General features: G+C 50.9%; 1 protein-coding gene across 4 annotated transcripts in view; it reads left to right on the top strand.

Moving 5' to 3' along the window:
- MBNL3 (muscleblind like splicing regulator 3) overlaps positions 1–22,076 on the top strand; it is a 96,556-nt gene that overhangs the window by 16,563 nt on the left and 57,917 nt on the right. For 3 of the 4 annotated variants that reach the window (XM_044452795.1, XM_044452791.1, XM_044452794.1), the window contains exon 2: positions 15,702–16,818. In XM_044452795.1, the coding sequence (XP_044308730.1) occupies positions 16,645–16,818 (174 nt within the window). In that variant the 5' untranslated portion in view covers positions 15,702–16,644. Of the gene's footprint in view, positions 1–15,302; positions 15,425–15,701; positions 16,819–22,076 lie in introns of those variants that run through there. The other variant, XM_044452792.1, reaches the window with a different exon arrangement.

The raw sequence follows: 22,076 nt of genomic DNA, 5'->3' as shown, positions 1-22,076 counted from the left end.
GCATTTTGGAGAACTCGTTGAACTGTATCAGGGAGGGCGGGGAGCTTCCCCACTGCTCTGGAGCGCCTCTGCTCTGCATACCCCACACAGCTTGGGATATAAATTGGGGTTCACTGCCACTTCTGGTGCAGCTTTATTTATTTATTTAAAACATTTTTATGCCGCCCCCATTGCAACGAGGCCTCGGGGCGGCTCACAACAGAAACAAAATGCATAAATAAATAACAATATAACAATAAAAATTTATTTAAAAACCTCCGGTGCATCTCGGCTAAAACTTTAAAATCCTATAAATACAAATAATGTAATAATTAAAATAAGTTTTAAATAAAAAGGTCTTAGCCTGGCGCCGAAAAACAAATAACGACGGCGCCAGGCGGACCTCTCTATAGGGAAATCCAGCAGGACTGGTGAGTGCGCACATCAGTGAAGGAAGACTGCACCTGGCGCAGGGGTGCGGAGCCTTTTTCAGCCTGAGGGCCATCTTCACGCAGCCCTCGGAGGGCGAGTCCCAGTGGTGGGTGGAGCCAAAGTGAAAGGGGGAGGAGCCAAGCGGAAGATCCTTCCTGCAACAGAGGAGGCTGTCAACCTGTAAGGAATGGGGAAAGCTGCACAAAAGGCAGGATGCCACCCGACTGTTGGTTTGGGGAGGGCGTTGTGAGAACCCTGGGAGGCCTCCATAGGTACTCAGATTGCACCACCCATTGGGCATGGGTTTCCCCCCTTTCATGTCTATCAATCACGCTGTTCTTTTTTGCTACAGACCTCTCCCATAGAGAAGAGACTTCTGGTTGCAAGAAGGTTCCCAGAAGCTCAGGTTTGAAGAATATCTCCCAGGGCAAGGGAGGCCCTTCAGAAGACGTGCCGAGCCCTTAACTGGGAGGCCTCGAGCAGTGCTGCTTTAGCCACATTAGGCAGGGCCCACCTGGGACACATTTTCCAAGGAGTCTTCCATAAGGTGCTTTCCAGCACTCAGACAGAGGTTTCTTTCCCTCTTGTTTTTGCATGCCCTGGTAATGTCACAAGCAGCCCTTTCTGTTCAGCCCCATGAAAAATCCAAGTTTATGTTTGAACTGATGATGAGGGAGGAAGAGACAAAAGAATGAGCCGTAGAAACATTCTGGGGTCAAAAAATCCCCTTTCTTCCCACCCTGGTTGGCCATTTCTGCAACCTTGTCTCAGTTTTCTCACATTTGAGAGTATCAGGGCTTTGCACCCAAATGCCATTTCACCAGAAATCAAGTTCTGTTTTAGCAGGTCACCTTTAGCAGAGCCGTGGCTTCACAGGCTGATTTAATTATGACCGAATATAATTTAATTTGCACTCTAACTTCTTCACCCCCTCTCACTCTCTCACACATGTGCCTTAGTAATTTCCAAAGAAACCCAGGTTCCTTCTGATTTGGATGGGGAGAGCATTTCCGAAATGAATAATGTGGGTGCCTCAGCCTAGCTGTAAAATGCCCAGTCGCCCAGACGTAGCCCCTGTCCTGCAAACAGGCCACTGTGATCTGCACACGGTCCTTTGAAGGGCGCGCCTTCCAAGGGGAGTGTGGGACGGAACTGGGGAGGCCCAGCTTCTAGCCCCCCTGTGGTCATGAAGCTCACTGGCCGACTTCGAGCGTTGCTGTGAGGGGAGAATGCAGGCTTGTCTGCACCTTTGGCCACCCAGAGGTGCAACGGGCTGCTAACCAAGGTAATCTATAAATAGACATTGCGGGCCAGCACAAAGAGAGGGCAACCATTAGACCAGGAGTGGCCAGGGGCCGCAGCCTGAAAGAGGCTGAGAGGATGCTTCAGGGAGGAATTCGGTGGATCTGCTCAGCATGGAGCTTCTGCACTCCGATGTGCTCCAGAAAATTTGGAACAGCCTTGGACTGGAGAAAAGACTTGGTCAGGGAGATGGGGGAATACTGTTTGGTCTTGAAGCAGCGCCAGCCAAATACTGTGCTTGCCCTGGGGGGGCGAGTCGGGGTCTCTGGTTTGCCTTTTTATTTTTAAGGACTGTATTGATGCAAGAATTAAGACACGCGAGAATGTGCTTTGCTTCTGAGGATGATGAGAACGTGACGATGAGGATGACGTTAGAGATCAAAATGCATGTCTGGATTTCACAACAGATGCTTTCTCTCACGTCACGTGGATTCTGCAAACTTGCAGACTTTTTATTCCTTTTAAGTAATTGTAACAAATACAGGTAAAGAAAAATAGAAAAGTCCTCGACTTCCCCCTCTGAATAAAGTGTAAAAACATGCATTTTGGAGGATTTGCACGTTTCCAGCACCATGGCTTTGTGCAGGTGCACGTGAATGTGTTGGTGCAAAGCCTGATTTGATTCCATCAGTGAGCGTATAGTGGCGTGAATGTTCCTGGCTGTTGGTGGAATGCAGACCAAAGAGAGTTAACCAAAGGCCTTGAGGGACTTGTCTTGGCTGCAAATATTTTTAAAAGAAGTAATTATAAGGGGAGCTGTGGTGTTGCACATTCAAGAATGCAAAATTTAAAAATAGGTCAGTATATCACTGCGGAGGATGCTGTACAACTCCCAGGTTTTGAACAATAATCGGATTTCCTATAGAAACTCTGGGACATGTAATTAAAGTAGATGATAGGAGACCAAGAGCAATTGTATCGAGACTTTTCTGCTAAGGCTTTGCCATCACCAGGATGACACTTGGCGGCACCCACAGGGACACGGGCATATTAAGGAGCGCAGGAAGTGGCCAGCCCTTCTTGCCTGTGAAGCTGCACGGCTTTCGGAGACTCCGCACCACCACTGCAAGGGCATCCGCTGCCTGTCAGGGGCCAGGCATTACCTGGCAGCACAAAAGAGTCTGCGAGGCTCCTCATCTTGGAATGTGTGAGAACTGCTTCCTGGTCTTAGGCAGGGCAAGCCCAGCGATTGCCTCGAACTTCTCCCATGTCCACATCTGGCCTGCTCAGCAGCTAACTCCCCGGGAGACTGCACCCGCTTCCTCCGACCCCCGGCCCCTTCGCCTCTTTGTGGTTGCTTTCCTCCATCCCAAGAGGGTGAAATTCCTCACCTGGGGCTTAGCTGCAGCTCGGAAGAGCTTTTTGCTCTTTCTCCCAGTTGCCACTGGGAGGCAGTTCCCCGGAACATCTCCAAAGGTTTGAGAGGGGTTCCACACCCCTGCTCAAAGGTGGCCTGGAGGGTGAAACAAATCTTCCTAATTCAGGTGGCATGGAACAACTCGGACGCGGCCCTGTATTGGTTCAGACCACCTCCCACCAGGACTGTCTATTTGTCCTGCTCCGGCTCTCCCGCCCTTCTTAATGGGAGGTGCTGGACTCAGAACGTGAGCTCGCTGCTCCATGCGCGGAGCCAGAGCTGCGTGGCAGGGCTGGGGCGGGGCGGGCCGGCACTCCCGTGAGCCGCTCCCGGATGCGGAGGCCGACAGGCCTTGCTTTCCCTTGTTATGCTCTCCTTGTCCTGCTAATGGCTTAGATCACTTGGCCTCCCCTTGCTTTTCGGGTCATAAACAAATGTCAACATCGTGGCATTTCCTGCGAGGATGGAAATTCTCTCTTCCAACTGGCTGCCGCCCTCTTGGAACCGCTGCCCAGGACAGCCTGCTTCCCAGCGCTTGTTTACTTTAGCCTTCAAGCCAGCCATCCTCTCGCCATTTTTCTCCTGCTAAGTCCCTCTTGTCCGGCAATTGTTTTCTTCAAGCTGGAATGTTTGGAGCTGGGTAGCTTTTGTCTTACAGTGAAGCCTGCCCTGCCCTGCCCTGCCCTGCCCTGCCCTGCCCTGCCCTGCCCGGCGAGCTCACGGGCAGCTGTTGATTTGGCGCTGTGGTGTCAGTTGAGACTGCCGAACGACTGGGGCCTCCATCCCCAGGGTGGCTCCCCAGGGAGCGAGGTCTTCCCATCACCAGCTGCCCGATCCTTTTAGCCAGCAATACCTCGCCATGGCTCCCCCCACCCCGCCTTTGAAGGCACTGCAATCCTGAAGGTGGGGCATGCAAGAACGCGAGAGGCATCCTGGATCTGACCGCAGTTCAGTCTGGTAGACCATTCTGTTCATGCAGCGGTGGGTGGGAAGCCACAGGATGGGCACGAGTGCAACAGCACCCTCCCACCCATGTTCCACCGCAACTGGGGTATGTGGGCACATTGTCTTTGTGACTGCTGGCACATGGCCATTCGGGCATTTGCCCATGGTAACCCCTGGCTCCTCTCCTACGAATCTGTCTGATCCCCTTTCAAATTGATGTCTGAATCGAAGTTTATCCCGCCACTGTTTGTGTTGTGTTTGTGTTTTTAAAATGCTTGTGTTGCCGTTTTAGAAAAGATTTGCAGATTTCCAGTGTCTTGTTGAGCAGTTTTCTGTATGCTTGTGCACATAGGTAGGATAATAAATGTGATAGGACAAAGAAATGATTCTGTGCCCCGTGGCAGCCAAGCTGAGACACTTGTCTCAGCCAGAAACCTGATCTGGCACAGTGCAGAGGGAACTGCCTGCCATTTGGCATTGCTTCCCCTCTTCCTTTTTGGTCTGCGTGCTCAGCACAGGTGTGCCGGACTGCAGGAGGAGTGTGAATTCGGACGCTTTTTGGATTTCTGGTTGTGTGTCAGTCGTGACAGCCCCTTCCTTGGGTGGCCAGCGGTGTGGAGGATCGGGGCGGGGGGTGGCTATTGCACCGTCCAGCTGGAGAATCTGCAATCCCACAGAGCTAATCAGGAATGTTCCCGGCATTGAGGGTGCGACGGCTGCAGTGCGTGTTTGTTGGTTCATTTTGTTGATATACTGCCCAGTAGCTGATGCCCTGTAGGTGGTGACCAGCAATTAATACAATAAAATAAAGCAAACCAATCAGCATTATGACATTGCATTGGGATTTTTCAACCATGTTTCAACAACTCAGCAACTACAGCCAGTTCATGCTCCTAGTCCTGATGAAGAAGCAGATGGCAATTCCCCCCACCCCATGAGCTATTTGGAGTTGGTCGCTGCCTTTGCAAAAGGGGTGGTCTTAATGTGGCACCAAAAACATAGTCCAGTTGGTATCAGGCAGGCCTTGGTTAGGAGATCATTCCACAGTTTGAGCACAGACAGAGGTCAAGAGCCAGAAAATGCAAGACAGCTAGAAGTGGAGAAACACATCCAGGCTGTCTGCTCCCACTTCCCATAAGCCGCCATTTCTGAACAGTCTCGCAGGGCAGTCCTTCGTTGATTGCATCACAGAAATCTAGAGATTACCAAAGTGTGGGTTACTGAAACCAGGCTGTCCTGTTCCAGATATGGGCACAGCAGGGCCATCAGCCGGAGGTACTCCATGGCCCTGATGCCACCCCGAGTCTCACGCTGCAAGGCTGGATCAAGGGGAACCCCAGGCGTCCAGGCTGTTCCTTCCGGAGGAGAGTGACCACATGCAGGCCAGGCTGAGCACCCCACTGGTCAGAGGACCGTGCATCAGGTTTCCAGCATGGATGGCATGTTCTCATGCCTGAAAAGCATTTCCAGTTCTCTGATCAGTGAAGAAAAAGGGATCCAAATAATTTAAAAGCAGGTTATGCCGATGAAACCATGGCCGGGCTTTTCCAAAAGAACTTGTTCAAATAATGGTGTCTTCAGTAGATGCCAAAGCAAAGGCTCGGACAGGGAGCTTCACAGGCAGGGCTGGCCAGGATGCTGAAATTCGGGTGGATACAGGTGGATTCGGAGGGACCTCTTGGCCATGACAGATGCCTGCCCGGTGACCTCGTGGATTGGACAGGTTGATAGAGAGAAGACGCGTGCGGCCAAAGGCTGGAGTACGCAGCCCAAGCCCTGTGCCTGCCTTCTCCGGCCTTGATGGAGTGCATCCGAGGCGAGGGCTGATTCTCAACCGTGTGCCTGGCTCCACCGGGCCGGGATTCGATCTTCCTTCAGCCCTTTTCGGGCACATCCCGGAGAAGGCGGATCTTTTCATGGAGAGCCAACTAGAGGATCAAAAGTATTTTTCATTTCTCCTGAGCTGCCCAAGGTCTACCATAAATTAAGTAAACTTTCCCCGGGGGGGAAGTGTTCGGGTACAGAATGTTCACGAAGGAAATATTCCAAGTGTCTAATCAGCCCCGTGGAGTGTTTGCTTTAATGAAATATCTCACTCAGTTTGAAAAAGGTGTGTGTGTTGCTGTGATTGAAAGGCGAGCGGGGAAGGGAGAGGTCGCGTTCTGTTCGTCACAAGTGCCACTGCACAAGGCCTCATGAGCCGTCCGGTGAAGGGGTGCTGACGAGAGGGGGGGGCACGGCTGAGTGGGGGGGCCGCACTCTGACATCACCAGCCGGCATGGAGAATTCAGCATTTGGAGAGAACCTGCTTTTTACATGACCGTCAGCCTTTCCTGATGATGGCGTGAGTGCTTGTCGTGCCATGGAAGTCTTGAGCGAGACAGAAGCTGGGGAGCAGGGCTGAAAAGGGAGTAGTGGGCCAAAGCAGGGCTTTTTTGGAGGAGACTAAAGAAATTGGCAAAATGAAGAAACTGGGCTCTGAGGAAGATGGAGCAAAGGATGAAGAAAGCCAAGGGCGAAGTGGGTGGAGGAAGCAAAAAACAGTCTCCTAGCAAAAGTAGTGTTTTGTTTTGGCATTGCAGAAGTAAGGAACTGAAGTAGAATTAGGTTGGAGCCCCTGGGGCTTTGCAGTTTGGCTTTCGGAGTTTGTTTTAATCATGGTTTGAGGATAGCTCTTACCTGTGAATATTTGGGGATAGTTTTGCTCTGGGAAGCCTTGAGAGGGTTTACCATTCAAGGTCACTACAGCATCTTTTAAACCAGGGGTGCAAAACCTCAGGCTGGGGGGCAGTTACAGACGCCCAGGGTTTCTCTGATGCCCCCACCTCTTTCCAACTGCTGGTGCTGGGTGATTCACCGACTTACTTGTGTTCCCTGCACCCAAATTCTGAATAACAGAACTGTCTCTCCTAAGGCTTAAAGTTCCCCTAGTAATTGCTGTAAGCGACAGTAGGCTGGTGCTCTGCCTTTGTCCCTGCCAAGCGACGGAATGTGGCCCCCCAGAGCCGCGTCAGAATGGAATGCACCCGTGCTTTCAACGTGCCCACCGGAAGAGCCCCCCTGGGTCCCGCGGAAGGTTCCTCCAGCCCAGGGGTTAACCAGGTGGCCCAGTGGGTGACCCACATGTGGGACGGGAGGGCGGCAGCCTTCCCCAGCTGTTGCTGCACAGCCCCAAGGCCGCTCTTCAGGGGCGGAGTATCTGCTTCGACTACAAAGGGCATGAGGGCCGTTGCTTCTCTGCCTAGGTACAGCTGGGAAGAAGTTCTGCTCGAAACTCTGCAAAGCTCCCAGCAACCTGGTACCTTCCACTTGCTTTGGACCACAACTCCCAGAATTCCTTACAGTTGTGATTTGGAAACAATGGCTATCGTCAGAGTCAGAGCCTGGATCGATCCAGCTTAGTATTGCCGAAACTGAATGGCAGCACCAGCTCACTGTATTTCCCAGGTCCTTTCCCAGACCTACCAGGAATTGCCGAGGTTGAACCCAGATCCTCCTACAGGCAGAGCACAGAACTAAACATGGGAACCGAGCGGGGTGTCTTCCACTGGTTCATGGAGCTCAGTATTGCCAACACTGGCTGGCAGCAGTGGCTTTTCTGGCTTCAGGCAGGACTCTTCCGCAGTCCTCTCTCGACATGCTGAGCATCAGAAGGGGAGCCTTCTGCGTGCGAAGCTGCTCCTCTTCCACAGGGCTGCTGCTGGCCTCCCTGGCTTGGTAGCCACTGACGGAACTCTTCTCCACGACTGCATCATGCCCTCTTTTAACTCCGTGTAAGCTGCTAGCCACTCCCAGATCAAGCTACTTGGGCAAGATCGGTGAGTTGCTTTGGAATTGGATCCCACCCTGTGCCTGGACATGTACCTGACCATTTTGCACCTGGGGTCCCAACAAACTTATATCCGAGTTGCAGGAATAAGCCCCGAGCACTTCCACATAGTCTGTCCCCTGCCCCAGGTCGGGATTTCAAAAACCCTTTGCCACAGCCTATGTGCTTTCTCCTCCTCTGGGCCTCTTGTTCGCCTAGCGGGAAACAAGCGAACCGCTTTCCCCGGTTCCCCACCGAAGCACGCGCAGCCGCGGCGCATCCCTCTCGAGTAGGGCCAGCTGCCCAGGGAAGGCAGGCCGGTGGTGCTGCCCCCGTACGCGCCACGTCGCTCCCTGACCCGGGTCAGAGGGGCTCCTACAGGCGGGCGGGCGGGCGGGCCAGCCGCCACCGTGCGCTGCGACTTCTGCTAATGGCACGAACCATGTGCTTGTGTGGCTGGAAGGGGATTAGTTACAGGGCAGCAGCGAGGGATTTGACTCCCGAACGAATGAGTTGGGCTCCTGCTTTGTCCTTGCGTTACCTCCGGTCGCTTTTTTGCAGACTCATCCTGCCGGCGGCAGCATCCTTAATGTGACCTTCGGTTCTCAGACTCATCCCCGCTCCGCACTGCCTGCCTGCAGTCCCAGGCAGACGGGCAGCGCTTGACGTGGCTCCAAGCTTTCTAGCACCTCCAGATTTATTCCCTTCTGCAGTTTTTTCAGCTGGGTGCTCTCATGAGGCGACTTTGCATTGGCTATGGCTGGGAGGGTGAATGTACCCAATTGCCAAGGGCCGACTCCCTTATTTATTGAAAATTATGTATATCCCTCCTTTCCAGTGAGATGTTCGGGGCAGCTCACAACAGCCTATTAAAATACAATAACAGCCTAATCAGCAGTGACTTATAACGACGAGACCGTGGTCTGGTTCCCTGGCCCAGCCAAACTCTTTTCTAGGCCATGCTGTAGATTTGGGGGGGTGGGGGGGTGGAACTGAACTGGGACATTCTCTGGCTAATTTCCATGGGATCATTTGCACTGGAAATTTTCCTGTTTGCATATAAACATTTTCAGTTTGCATCCGAAAACAAGTAGAGTGATAGAATTAAACATGTTTGCTAAATTTGTTGTTCAGTCACAAAGTCCTGCCCAACTCCCTGCGACCCCATGGACAACGTTCCTCCAGGTTCTCCTGTCCACCACCACCCCCCGGAGGCCACCCAGCCCCACACCCCAGTGACCCCATCTAGCCACTTCAACCTCTGCCATCCCCTTCTTTTGCCGTCAGTCATTCCCAGCATCAGGGTCTTCTCCAGGGAGTCCTACCTTCTCATTGAGCTTCAGCTTCAGCATCTGTCCTTCTAAAGAAGAGTCAGGGTTGATTTCCTTTAGAATTGACCGATTTGATCTCTGCAGTCCAAGGGACTCTCAGGAGTCTTCTCCAACACCACAATTCAAAAGCAGTAAATAAAGGACAAATGCAGTGATGTTTGACCCCAATAAATCATGGAATCACAGAATACTAGAGCTCAGTGCAGGACTCCCAGTTAAACCATTCTTCTCTCGGAAGCCGTCCAGTTGTATCTTGAATGCCTCCACTGTGGAAAAGTCCACCACCTCCCTAGGTACTTGATTCCATTGTTGTTCTGGAACAAAATATTTTGACCTGAAATACAAATATTTTTTGCAGTGTGGGGGGGACAGGAATCTATCCAAACATGTTTATTGTGATTTGGAGTGCAACCATATGCATGTTCAGACAGAAAAAGGTCTGACAGATCCCTTAAATAAAGATTTGCATAAGATTGGGCCCTTAAATGTAGTGATGAAGAGACATTTGTATTGGGTAACTTGTAACTATTTAAAGATAAGAGAAGACTGCTGTGCACTTCCTTTCTTTTTAAAACCTGAGAAAAAAACAGAGCTCCTGATGGAGAAACTGCAGAGGCCCCGCGAGGTGTGAGCAGGCCCAGTGGCTAGTGGACGTTGTCTCTACAGATTGTGCGTTTTGTGCAGAGATGGAGCCATTTTTTCTATGCAGTTTCCCAAATAGGTGAACAAGCAGCCATAAACAGCAGTGCTGCAAGGGTCTAAAGGGTGTGTTTACTTGTTTTAATTATAGTTTTTGCATTTTATTATTAGCTGCCTTGAGCAGTATTTTTAGCAGAAAGGCAGGATATTTGCCCAAACAGATAAACAGCGTAAAAGTCAAAGACTGAAGTGCCAGGACCGAATGTGTGGTGGGAATGACAATCTCTGCAGTTTCATATTCGGCTGTCAGAGGGAGCAGATGGAACTCCGCTCCACTGGGAGAGTTGGCGCACTTTTTCGGCAAGGAAGCTGGACCTTTCCAGTAGCCTGAGTTTCCAGGAGAAGCATTCAGACAAGAAGGGACTCTGGCCAGTTTGGTTCCTGCGTTTGCCTTAAAATACTTGGCAACGAGAGAAGACAGCCTATTTTTAAAGGTTGCATATTTCCTCTCCATAGCCGCAGTTACCCTTGTGTATTAAATGAAGATTCAGCCCACCCTGAGTCTTGCGAGCGATGGGCAGTCAGTGTCAGATGTAGCCGAATGACAGCAATTGCAGGGTTCCCAGCACATATGGAATTTGGAGAGTGTTGTGGGCGCTTTCGCAAAATGGTGGCCATGGAGGGTGCCCATTCAAAAACGGTTACTATGGTGGACACAGATAGCCACGAAAGGTTTATTTCCCAGAAGGCATATTGATGAAACTAAGAGAAAAGTATCTTACCCAAACACCCAAGGACAAGACCTAGATGGATTTTGAGCTCCAAAAGACAAAAGCTCCTTTTGGAACCCAGGTAAGGATGGTGCAGAATGGTGGCAAGCTCTGTAGTGAAAATGTGAATTGAGAGAGGCCTGACGCAGCCATCGGGAGGGACCAGGAGTGTGCCCAGGTGCCCTGGTGCCGAGTCAGTGTAGAAAATGCCGTCCATTTTTGTTTACAGAAGGGCAGTCAGAATGGGCAACAACCAGACCGAATGCCCCACCCAACCTTTTTAGTGGCCTTCAAAAAGTCCTCTTGCTGGTGAATTTGTGGCAGTCCAAAATAAAATTTAAAAATAAGAGGTAGGTCTTCACTGAAGCTTCCCAAGAGCCTAATTTTGCTCGAAAGTAAAATGGTTCCCATTTGGCTGGAGGGTGCCTTCCCGGTCTGCAGAACTGGTGCGCCTCTGCTTGAAGCAAATACATCTCGAAGGAGAGGCTGTTGTGAAAGGTTTGAGAGGAGCGTCTTTCGCTTGGCACTTCCAGGGCTGGGGAATGCTCTTCTGCTTGCAGGAAACCCACCAGATGCTTTTCTCGGTTGGGTCCTAGCAGAATTCCACCTGTCTCCACCCATCAGCAGCCTGTGATGGCTTGCTTTGCAGCTTTGCTGTCGGCTACAGAGCTGTTTCCATGCCACCTCCTCATGCGCTGATTAGAGTTTGCTGGCCCAGGAGCTCCAAATTGAAATGAGGATGTTTTTCAAAGGGCTTGCCAGACATTTTGTGAGAAGAGGGTTGGCCTGGAGAAAGTTTCCACTCCCACCTTTCATTCTTGCTTAAACTAAATCACCAAACCGTAAAATATCTCACTTCCTTGCTTTCAGAGTGTGTAACTTAAGCGATAAATCTGCCGTCTCTGCTCTGTATTGAGCATTGTGCAGTGGGAAATACTTGTCGTGTCATTTTGGGGTGAGGAGGAGATGCTTCCCTTTTGTTTCAGAAGAGAATTGTGGGGTAAAATCAAGGTCCAATGAGAAAGCCCCTGCTTTCAAGCAGAGGGTTCTGGATTTGACCCTTGTCCTCTCCAGGTAGGACTGCACAGGTCTGGAGAGCTGCCCTTTGAAATCTTGAACATGTCGCCACGGAAGACCCACAACTGGCTGGAGAAAGGAAAAAAGCAGTGGGGCATTCTGACCTTCAGCGTACTGAACAATTCCTTTGCCCCCCCCCCCCCCCCAGTTTTTGGCACCAACAGAAGCCCGTTTCCCACTGGTGTTAGATTCAAGCAAGGAGTCTGGTGCCATGTGGCTCGGTATTCAACACAGTCAGGCGTGAATTTTCTCCTCGTGCTCAAGCCCTGTGGCCCATTCAGCAAGGCTTGGAAGCGCCCTTCAATTCAAGGGCTGGATTCTGTTTTGGAGACGCTCTGGGGCTGCGTTCCATGCTTGGTGGGTCCAAACAAATGGGGTGAGGCAAGGAAAAAAAGACCAGGATGCTAGTAAGGGTAAGGCTCAGTAGACCTTTTTCCTCCTAAACTTGCATAAGGTTACCCGTAAGATTCTTAGTAATGCCTGCCCCAGCTAGCGTTGGTGCCCGATTTTGTAATTAAGTCAGCTTGTTGGTTCAGCTTCTCCATCCACAATGCTTGCTCTTGTTTTAGGCCTGAATTCACCATGGAATTTGAACAGATGGCAAACTCTGGAACATTTGTAGAAAAGTAGCACACAGATTCCCATGTGCCGAATTTTCAGTCCTACCTTCTAGACCAGCCTTCCCACCAGGATGTGGACTTCCCCAACCCCTTAGCTAATGGCCATGCATTCTGGGAGTCGCAGTCCCAAGCATGTGAAGGGCACCCAGTTGAAAAAGGCTGGCCTGGATCCCACCTCCCTCAAAAATGGACGCAGTCTCAGTAGCCTCTTCCAGCACCGTTGCCGACTCTGTGGGAGACACAGAGGCTGTGTGAACACAACCAGATGGGGCTGTATAATAGGACAATATACACTTCAGTCCAAAGCACAGAGTCCCAAATTACAGCTCTCGAGATGCAGCTTGATACTGTGTCTTGTTCCCTTGCAAAATTGCTGCAGTTTTTGCAATGGGAGCAGGAAAGCTGGAAGAGGGGCCGGGGGTGGCAGGCCCTTATCCATGCTGTCTCCCCCACGCTTCAGTCTTGTCCTCCATGCGGCTTAAGATCTCCATGAAGCTACTGGGGAAAGTTGTTCAGGGTTGGGAGGTTTGGAGTCATCCCCCAATGTCCTCCTTTCCCATCTCTTTCTGGGAAGGTCATCACTGGCCATATCCAGAGACGGTAGTGGACACAGTGTTGGCTGAGGTCCGCTTGGCACCGTCGTTATTTGTTTTTCGGCGCCAGGCTAAGACCTTTTTATTTAAGCGTCATTTTAATTGTTAATTTATTTATTTAACTAGGGTTGTTTTTTTTTAATTTTTAGCCGAGAATGCACTGAGGTTTTATTGCACTGGGGTTTTATTGTATTGGGATTTTATTGATGTTTTGTGAGCCTCCCCGAGGCTTTATTGCAGTGGGGCGGCATAGAAATGTTTTAAATAAATAAATAAGGTAGATCCAGGGAAGGCGGAAGTTCTGTAGGCCCATGAACCTGGCCCAGCATTTGCAGATGAAGCTGTGTGAGATGGGGTGCAGCTCCTGGAAAATGCAAGTCTGCCGTCTGGAACCGGCTGTGACCCCAAATATGTGGTGGCCACCTGTGGCCAGGAACATCTGTGCCCAAACAAGGGCATGCATTGCTGAGCACTGCAGGTCTCGCCAGTGTGGCTTTCCTCCATCACATCAGAATGATTGCTGTGAGCTTGATACAGAGCTGTCTGGGAAGCATGTTCCAAAACCACAGTTGGTCTAGAGTGCTATGAACCAATTGCTAACAGAGGTAGCAGAAGGAAAGGAGGAGATCTGCTTTTTGGATTGACCACACTGCACTGGCCTCCAGTCAGTCTCTGGGTATAATCCAAAGCCTTAAATGGCTTAGGACCAGGATAGAAAGCGTGTCCTTTCCTGCCCATCTGCTTATTGGGATTGCAGGAGGCCAGCTTGGGATTCCCCAGGAACACCCAAGAGACACCTGGATTTAGTTGAGGGCCTTTTTGGTGGCTGCACCCCGGGGGGGGGGGTATCTTGCTTCCCCATTGCCAGCTGCTTGAATGCTGATAAAGGGCTTTTAGCAGGTCATTGTAGTTGGTTGCCGCCACATATCCTGATCTCTGTTACATTGCTGGTTTTCTGCTGCTGTTTTCGTGTTAGAGTTTCTATTGTGACTGAAAGGACATTTTTAATGAATAAATTAGTGTCTGTCTTATAAGATGCCTGGAACCCCTTGGAGTTGGAGAGAGAGGGCGGGCCGTAAATGCTGTTGAATAATCCAAATGAGCAAGTCGCACTGGAGCTCCTGGGAGAAATGGCTGCAGAAGGCACTTGCCCCCCGGGGGGCTTCTGCTCCTGTGTGGGCCTCCAGGTGGGCCAAGGAAGAGCAAAAGCCGGACTCATCAGACCACGTGAATTTGACAGGTAGCAGGCAGGGGCAGGTGCCTTGGTCCTCAGTTCTGCATTCCCCACCATTGATCCCACTGCCTGGCTGATGCATGTTGACGTTCTGAACACGTAGACAGGGCGAGAGAGGAAGCCGCCTTTTGTGGAGTTGGACCTCTGGTCTGTTGTCCACACTGGTGGGCACAGCATGCCTGGCTTTCAAGCGGTTGCTTTTCCTGCCTACCTGGAGCTGCCAGGGGTCGGACCTGGGACCTGGTGCATGTGCTTGGCCACGGAGCAATGGTCTACCCCCCGTGGGGAACCTCTCCACCGCAGCTTTGAGCTGCTGCACTCTTGCTGCAGCTGCCTCGATCGGAGCATTCAGAGGGAAGAGTCGAAATGTGGAATTGCACGAACAGGCCAGCCCCGATACGGAGCTAATAGCAAGGAGTTAAATATTCCAGAAGCACAGAAAAAGAAATGCACAGACTCCTCTGTTCCGAAGTAGGCTTGGATTTCTTCCTGGGTGTTCCTCCTGGTTTCACCAGGAAGGAAAATCTGCCTGTCCAAGGAGTTTTCTCCGTTTTTTGCAGCCGAGCTTGTGCTAGTGAGCAGGGGGTTAAACGCAGTCCATGACGGATGCGGAGCAGTTAATGGGGCGAGACGAGCGCTGGACTGGCAGCCTTGGTTCCCGTTTGCATTGGTTCGCTTTAGGCGGCTATCTAGACTCCCAGCTGTAAATGTTTGCTAGTGGAAGGGGACAGAAATCGCTCGTCTGCCAGACGTCCATGTACACAACCCTTTCCTTCCCCGAGGATTTATAGTGCAGAGAAAAGAGCAGATGGCGGCTGATTCCTCCATTGTCTGCCAAGGCCGCTGGGGCTGAGGCTTCCCCACCCAGTTTTCTGTCAAGCCGCGTTCTGGTCATGGCAGGTTGCCACAGCCAGCCGCTCCGGGTTGCAGGAGGGTGCGGTATCGGGACTCGGCGTCTGCGTGCGCTGGGGGCGGACGGGGCAGGCAGTGAGCGAGAGTGAGGGCTCAGCGGTGGCTCGCGGGATCGTGTCTGCTCCCAGGGGTCGGCGGCTCGCGGCAGGGCCGCGGACCGCTCCCTTCCTGGTGATGGCGGCACACGCGGAACGGAGCCCGCGCCGGCCGGGCTCTTGGTGGGGACCCGGAGGCACATCACGGATGCACCAGAGGCCGCCCGCCCGCCCGCCCGCCCGCCCGTCGCAACACCAGGCGGAGGCGTAGCGGGCACAGAAAGAGAACGAGCGAGGGAGAGCCAGAGCGAGGGAGGACGCCTGCCAGACGTAGATGAATATGAAACCATCTTTTTTATTGGATGCCTGCCCAGAGTTTCTGCTGCAACGGTAAATGCGATTGGGTGCTCCCCGCTACCATGTGCAGCTTTGTGTGTGAAATGCCCTTCTCTGTCTCTCTCTCTCTCCCCCTCTCTGTCTCTCTCTCTCTCTCTATTATTTTTTATTAAGGAAAACACCTACCATGGCCGACTTCGGCACGCTGCACTGTCCGTATCTGGAGATCTCCTGTTAAAATGCATTTCCAGTTGCTTCTCCAAACAGGAGTTGGAAGCCGGAGGGTGGGTTCGGACTTGGCTTAGCTGATTCTATTTCTTCTCTTCCGCAGGTTGCTGGATAGTGCCTTCCTTGAAGCCCGCATCATCACTGCTGTCTAGGGCTTTGCCACGCTCGCTTTTTAAAAATATATATATCCATATATATATTCCCTTCTTTTTTTGCTGATTCATTTTTTACGTTGGGTGCTGCTTGCTGTTCACATCCCGACAGTAACTCGACCATCTTTTTTTCCTTCCCCTTTACAACTCAATTTGCTCAGCCATCTTTTATCCCCTTCCTCCTGACTATGTAGCAAACTCAACTCTTCTTCTAAAAATAAAAAAAAGCAAAGCAAACAAAAGAAAAGGAAATCATAACCTTTCTTCGCTTGGCTTGAGTACTTGCAACGTTGTTGGATTTTGAGAAGCAAGACGGAAGAGTCGAAACTTGTGAAAAGATTCCTTCCCCGCCAAGAAACGAAAGCATTCCATTCAACCTGCAGCTGAGGCTTTTTTCTGTTTTTTGTTTTTGCATTTTGAGGATTGCTGAAATAACTGGAGAGCACAGAATCCTTGGAGGAAAATAAAAGTCTGCCAGTTATTTTGAAATAATTTTGGCAGTGGCACAAATATTATATATATATATATATAAATATATATAAATATATAACATTTCTATTTTAACTTCGACAATTGCACTTTTTAGGAGCTGGCCTCTAATTTGATTTCTGAGTTAACTCTGATGAGATTTCTATTTTATGATTGGCTTTATGTTTCATCCTTGTTTTCGACAAACACAATTTGAGTTCAATGGAAACCTAAGTGCTGACGAATAGAAATTTTACCAAAGCAACAAGTTAGTTCTTTCTTCACAGTTTTTAAACTTGAATTCCCTTTTTAAACTTTTTTTCCTCTTAAAAAAATCGGCAGTACTATTCTGCGGAAAAAGGGTGGTGTTGCTCGTGTTTCATTCCCCCTTTTTCCTTCCCCTTTTTTTTCCGGGTAGTTTTTAATATGGCTGTGAACGTTTCTTTGGTCCGTGATACAAAATGGCTGACGTTAGAAGTCTGTCGAGAATTTCAGCGAGGCACTTGCTCTCGGTCTGACACAGAGTGCAAGTTTGCCCACCCCTCCCGGAGCTGCCATGTGGAGAACGGCCGTGTCATCGCCTGCTTTGATTCTTTAAAGGTAAGGACCGCTTCCCACCTCCCCTCCTGGCCCTCACTGCGTTGGTGTGTTCCCTGTCACTCGCTTCCACAAGCACCCCGTGGCGGCTCACAGCCGGTTTCCTCCAGAGCTGTGGCGAGGGAGCTGTGGCACATGGGTGGACCGTGCATTCTGCAGGGATGGAGCTGCCCTGTCCTCCACCCTTAGCAACCCCGCTTAAAAGATCTCAGACGAACAGGCTTGGAAGGACCTCGCAGAGATCCAGTAAAAGTGCTGGGTATGAGGACAGTGTGCATGCACCCATATTGCAGACGGGGAAGGCCGAGGGCAAGAGAGAGACTGGCCCATTTTTGGGTACCTGATGATGGTTTCATGGGGAGCGTTAAAGTTTTGCACTGGACATTTCCTGGCTTGTGCTTCATCTCAGGCGCTTGGTTAGTCTGCCCTCCGACCAGCCGTTACAGCCGGGTTTAGATGAAAAATGGCCTTTCCTTCTCCTTTTTCACCCAGTTGCATGCTCTTTGCATGCTCTGGGAAAGCAGGAAGGCTACCTGAGAGAGCAGTACGGTCGCACAGGCAGCAAAATGAATCGAGCTGGGCAGCCCCGTGCACACTCGGCTCGCTTTTTGGCCTCCCCCACAGAGCGCTGGCCCCTTCTGCGCACGCTCCTGGCCGGTTTCTCGCCTCATTTGAACAATGCAAAGGCAGGTCACATGACCACAGTTTCCCGCCGGCTCGCCGGAATGGCTGCTGCCGTTTCCTGCATCCAAAAGAGCGTCCTCTTGGCAGACGAACTCAGAGCGATGACGAGCTGGAATGACTGGTTTGCACATTAGTGGGTTGCAGGAACTGATCCCTCAGGAGGGGAAAGGGTGACGGTCTTATTTCTCTCTTCTAGAAAAGGGAGCTGAATTTGTGGAACTTGCAGCCTCTTGAGAGCTGGCTAGCATCTTCCCACCCCCCTTTTGCCACCAGCTTTAAAATGCTGCTTTTCCAAGAAGGGCGGATTAGATTGGTCTGAGATGGCCTTGCTCCAGGTTGTTCATTCTGTGCTGCTGGAAGATCTTTGCTAGCCATTTATAACATCGCGATTTTATTCCTTGTTTTTATTTGATGGTTAGCTGCTTTGGAGTGTGCATGGGGTGGGATCCTGTCTGGGGATCCAGTGTCGGGATGCAAAAGTTCTAGCAAACTCATAAATGCTCATCTGCCCCACAGGTAGTTTGTGCTTATCCCATTGCAGTGCATCAGCGCAGCGCTGAGATGGGGGTTAGGCTGCCCACTGGTACCCAGGAAGCTGCCCTCTTGCCCAGTCAGAGTGTGGGTCCCTCTAGTTCAGTGGGACTTAGACTGGCTAACGATCCAGCGTTTCAGGAAGCGACCTTTTCCAGCTCTGCTTGGAGATGCCAGAACAGAACCTGAGGCCTCCTGCCTGGCAGGCATCGTCCGTCCGTCCGTCCATCTGTCGCATTTGGTTTTGCATTACTTGCTGCATCCACCCTGCCCATAACTCTCTGGCCCCTCCTCTTCAGCCCTCTGGGTTAATGCACGGAATTGGTCTCCCTGGACCAAATCCAGCACCGTGCCCCGGCTGCATTCATCCAGCGGACATCATCGCCTCCTGGAACTGGACGGGCCGCTGGTGTATTTTCCCAACAGGCAGGTGGGGCCCCTGGAGGGGGCCCTGCTCAGGGGCCCGGTCAAGGTTGGGGCAGCACAGACGTGACGGGGGGCAGTCTGCACTTGCTGGCCCCTGCTTTGGGGCAGTGGTGTCGACTGAGGCAGCAGTGGGTGCGATAGGAATTAGATGGGTGAATGGGAAAGGACGCTTGCCTTCTGCCAGGTCAGTGCATGGCGCAGCTGGTTCGGCTCCACCCCCAGGGTCCTGGGCTGCAGGGTCCCTCTCATCACCCGCTTCGTTGAAACTCAGCCCTGCAGGCCCAGATTTCAGTGAAACCCACAAGGCAGAGGTGGTGTCAGGGCTGGCTCGCTCAGGCTGGGCCCCGAATCTTCCTTTTGGAGCGCTGCCTGCTGCCCATGGGCATTTACTGAAGTAAAAGCATAGGGACATTTGGCGGCCACCGTGGCTGGTTGGCTGGGCCGTGCGGGGAGCTGGACACCCGGCTTCCTGTCTCAGGGTGCCTAGAATCACGCCCTTTAAGCTTTATTGTCCTGCTTCTGAGCCTAAAAGGCCACCTGGGCTCCACTCCAGCCATCAGGGAAAGAAGCCCCGGACACTGCCCTCCAAAGTTGCCAGTGTCTCAACCCCTGTTTCAGTCTGTCTTCGGCCCCTGGAGTGCCGATTCCCCTCCTCGACACCAGAAGAGCGAGGCCCCCGCGAAAGCTTTGCCGGGAATTCTGTCTCCCCTTGCGGCCGTGTCATCCGTGAGTGGTTGATGGTGCACTATAAATAAATACGTGGTGATGATGATGAAAATAAACCAAAGTGGCACAATTAACGAGGGCGGTTCAGTCTAGAATACTCACAGCAAATTCATTAGCTCAGTGCCAGCCCTTCAAGAGGAGCATTCGCCTGCTCTCGGGAAACCTGAGGTTTGCAAAAGTACAAAACTGTTCAGGGTGTGGGGGAAGCCTAGAGGACCACGGAAACCCCCCACAAACATCCCAGTAGCAGAATGCCAGGTAAATGCTGTGTGTGGAGGCCCAGGATGAGGAAAAGTGGAATGGAGTATGCTGGGAAAGGGTCTGTCTGGTTGACACTTGGGAATGTAGGTGTTTCGTTGCAGGTCAAACGTGTTCAGTTTCCTCTTTATAGTTTTCTGCGCCTTAGGACAGCCTTGCAATGGACAAAATATCCAGAGCCCTCCCAAAAGGGCCTATTGAAGAAAAACAAGACACGCTGTAGAAACATAGCGAGTCAAAAGAGGCCTCCTGGACCATGTTATCATGGGGAGTCCTTTCAAATCTGTACAGCCCAGCAGCCAAATCGCTCTGGGTGGTTTGCAGAAGCACATAAATACCATGCAATTAAGGGAGACCGTACGTTCTTATCAAAAGCAAGATAAAAAATTTAAAATGCTGAAAACATTCAGTGGAGAATGACCTTGTTGAAGAAAAACACCTGGGATGCGTAATCCCCTTGAGTCTCTGGATAAGTGAGAACATCTTTGCCCAAAGAGCTGTCTTAACCTGATGCTGGAAAGGTTACAAGCTCGGCGAAGGGTCATTCTGTCGCTGGAGGCCTTCTCAGGGAGAGCGGTCTCTTGCTGGTCCCCTCTGTGCAGCTGGTGCTGGGAGCAAGGTCCTGGTTGTTGAGTGCATGCAGCCTCTGGAAAGATTGCAGTTGAGAGAGGCGCTTCTTCGAGTATTGTGCTCCCAGGCTGCGTTTAATGGTGTTAAAACCACTACAATAACTCTAGGAGAAGCAACAGTCTTTGATATCATATGAAAGCCTGGCAGATCTTTAAGAAAAAATATGCCAGGCCTGTGGTGCCCCCATTGCAAAGGCCCTGCTTGCTCTGCTCATTCTCTGATGGGCTGAGCTGGTGACTCAGACCAAGGTTCTTCCAAGATGATCTTAAGGCTCAGACCGGTTTGCATGGAAGGATCTGTGCTTTGGTTAACCCAGGCAGTTTCCCGTTTCTCTGAAGTAGTCCTACCAGTGCTTTGCTCATGGACTTCACTTTTGCCGTGGATTATTCATCAAGTACAGGATCAGTAAAGCCTGAAGCATGCTGAGTCAAACTGTTGTATTTAAAAAGTGGCTCGCACGCTCCCTCCCTCCCTCTGTGTGTGTGTGTGTGTGTGTGTGTGTGTGTGTGTGTCTTCATTCCCTCCTTTGTTCTGCCCTGTCCTTGAATGCTTTATGTTGTTCCCAGAGGCTGCAGCACAATATTTTGGATAAGAAGATTAATGTGTTTACATTGCTTTTTTATGACATTTGCTCAGTGCCTAAATATTTTGTGCAGCTATTTGGTTTGAGTCCTGCACTTGGTGCCCGTCCAGCACAGTGACTTGAAGTGCGGTTTTATCTCTGGACAAGTTGGTTTCCGTATGTGGATTTCTGACTTGGAGACAAACCAGCCTGACTCGTTTGCATGACTGCTGCAGCTTACCTTGCATAGGTCTCCTCACCCCCCACTAAATGTGGAGCTTTCTCGCACTGTGGCCTTCAAACCTCTTGAGGAAGCGAGGAACACACAGTGCGGCGTAGGTGTTGCCAAGAAAAAGTACCAGTCCTTTTCTTTCCAGCAGCAGCTCCGGACTCATGGGAAAGGGAGAAGGCTAGGGATATATGAGGAATGTCCTTCCTGTTCATAAATCATGCAGATAGGTCCTGTTTGCACCCCTGAATATGCACAGAAAGCACATTCTTTTTTCCAGTTTCCTGAACTTCTCTTTTGAGTTCATGTGTGCAGTTGAGAAAGCGTGCCCTTGTGCAAGCACATTGTTTTGAAAATGTGCTTTCCTTTTCTCCAGCAAACTGCCTGTTCACACTTCAGTTTATTGGCGGAAGAGTGCATTGCTTCAGAAGGCACACCTTTTGCAGGTGCAGAAATGCTCGCTTTTCCTTTTGAGGGTCAGGAAAAAGGCTGCATTTGGTTGTGAGAAGGAGGGAAGGGGAGCATTGCAGTGGAAAGAGACCTTGCCCTCACCTGGGTGGCTCTTGCTCTTCGACCCCTAAAAAGAACTGCCTAGAGAGCCCTGTGTGGAGGGGGAAGCCAGTAGCATTTATGACATTGCAATCTGCCATTCTTTCAGATTGTGTTACATCCTGGCAGGTCTATATAATTAAGCCAACTGAACTGACAGTAATCCTTAAAAGTGCACATAATAAATTGAGAGAAATACCAGTTTGTTGCACAGAAGGAATCTTGTTTACCTTAACCAAACCATTACTTAAAAAAAAACACCCAAACAGTTATGCTGTCCATATTTGAATGGTGACTTTCTCAATATTTCAGTGCTGATGTCCCATTTAACACCCTGCCAAGTGGTCTGTAATGTGGCCTTTAAGCCATTAAAAACAGATCAGCTGAGACCGCGAATGGCAGATTTAAGGCACTGAGAGCATCTTGTCTGCCTTGCAACAATGGCCTGGAGTCAGAATTGTTAAGAATTTTTATTAGGTGGGGGGATAAAATTAAAACAGTGTTTTAAATTATGCATGGGATGGGGGGGTTCTCCCTCTCCCATCCTACTAGAGTGCGATGGGGCGATCGAGGACCAGCCTTTTCCATACCAGCCCTCTGTGGCAGCATCATGTTGCAGAATTGCACTGGGGGCCGAAAAGACGGCTGTTTTCAGTCTGTAACCCT

Source organism: Varanus komodoensis, unplaced genomic scaffold (genome assembly GCF_004798865.1).
Source record: "Varanus komodoensis strain SLA01 unplaced genomic scaffold, ASM479886v1 scaffold74, whole genome shotgun sequence".
NCBI lineage: Eukaryota > Metazoa > Chordata > Lepidosauria > Squamata > Varanidae > Varanus > Varanus komodoensis.
The sequence above is the reverse complement of the archived record's forward strand: the minus strand, read 5'-3'. Positions and strand labels throughout refer to the sequence as shown.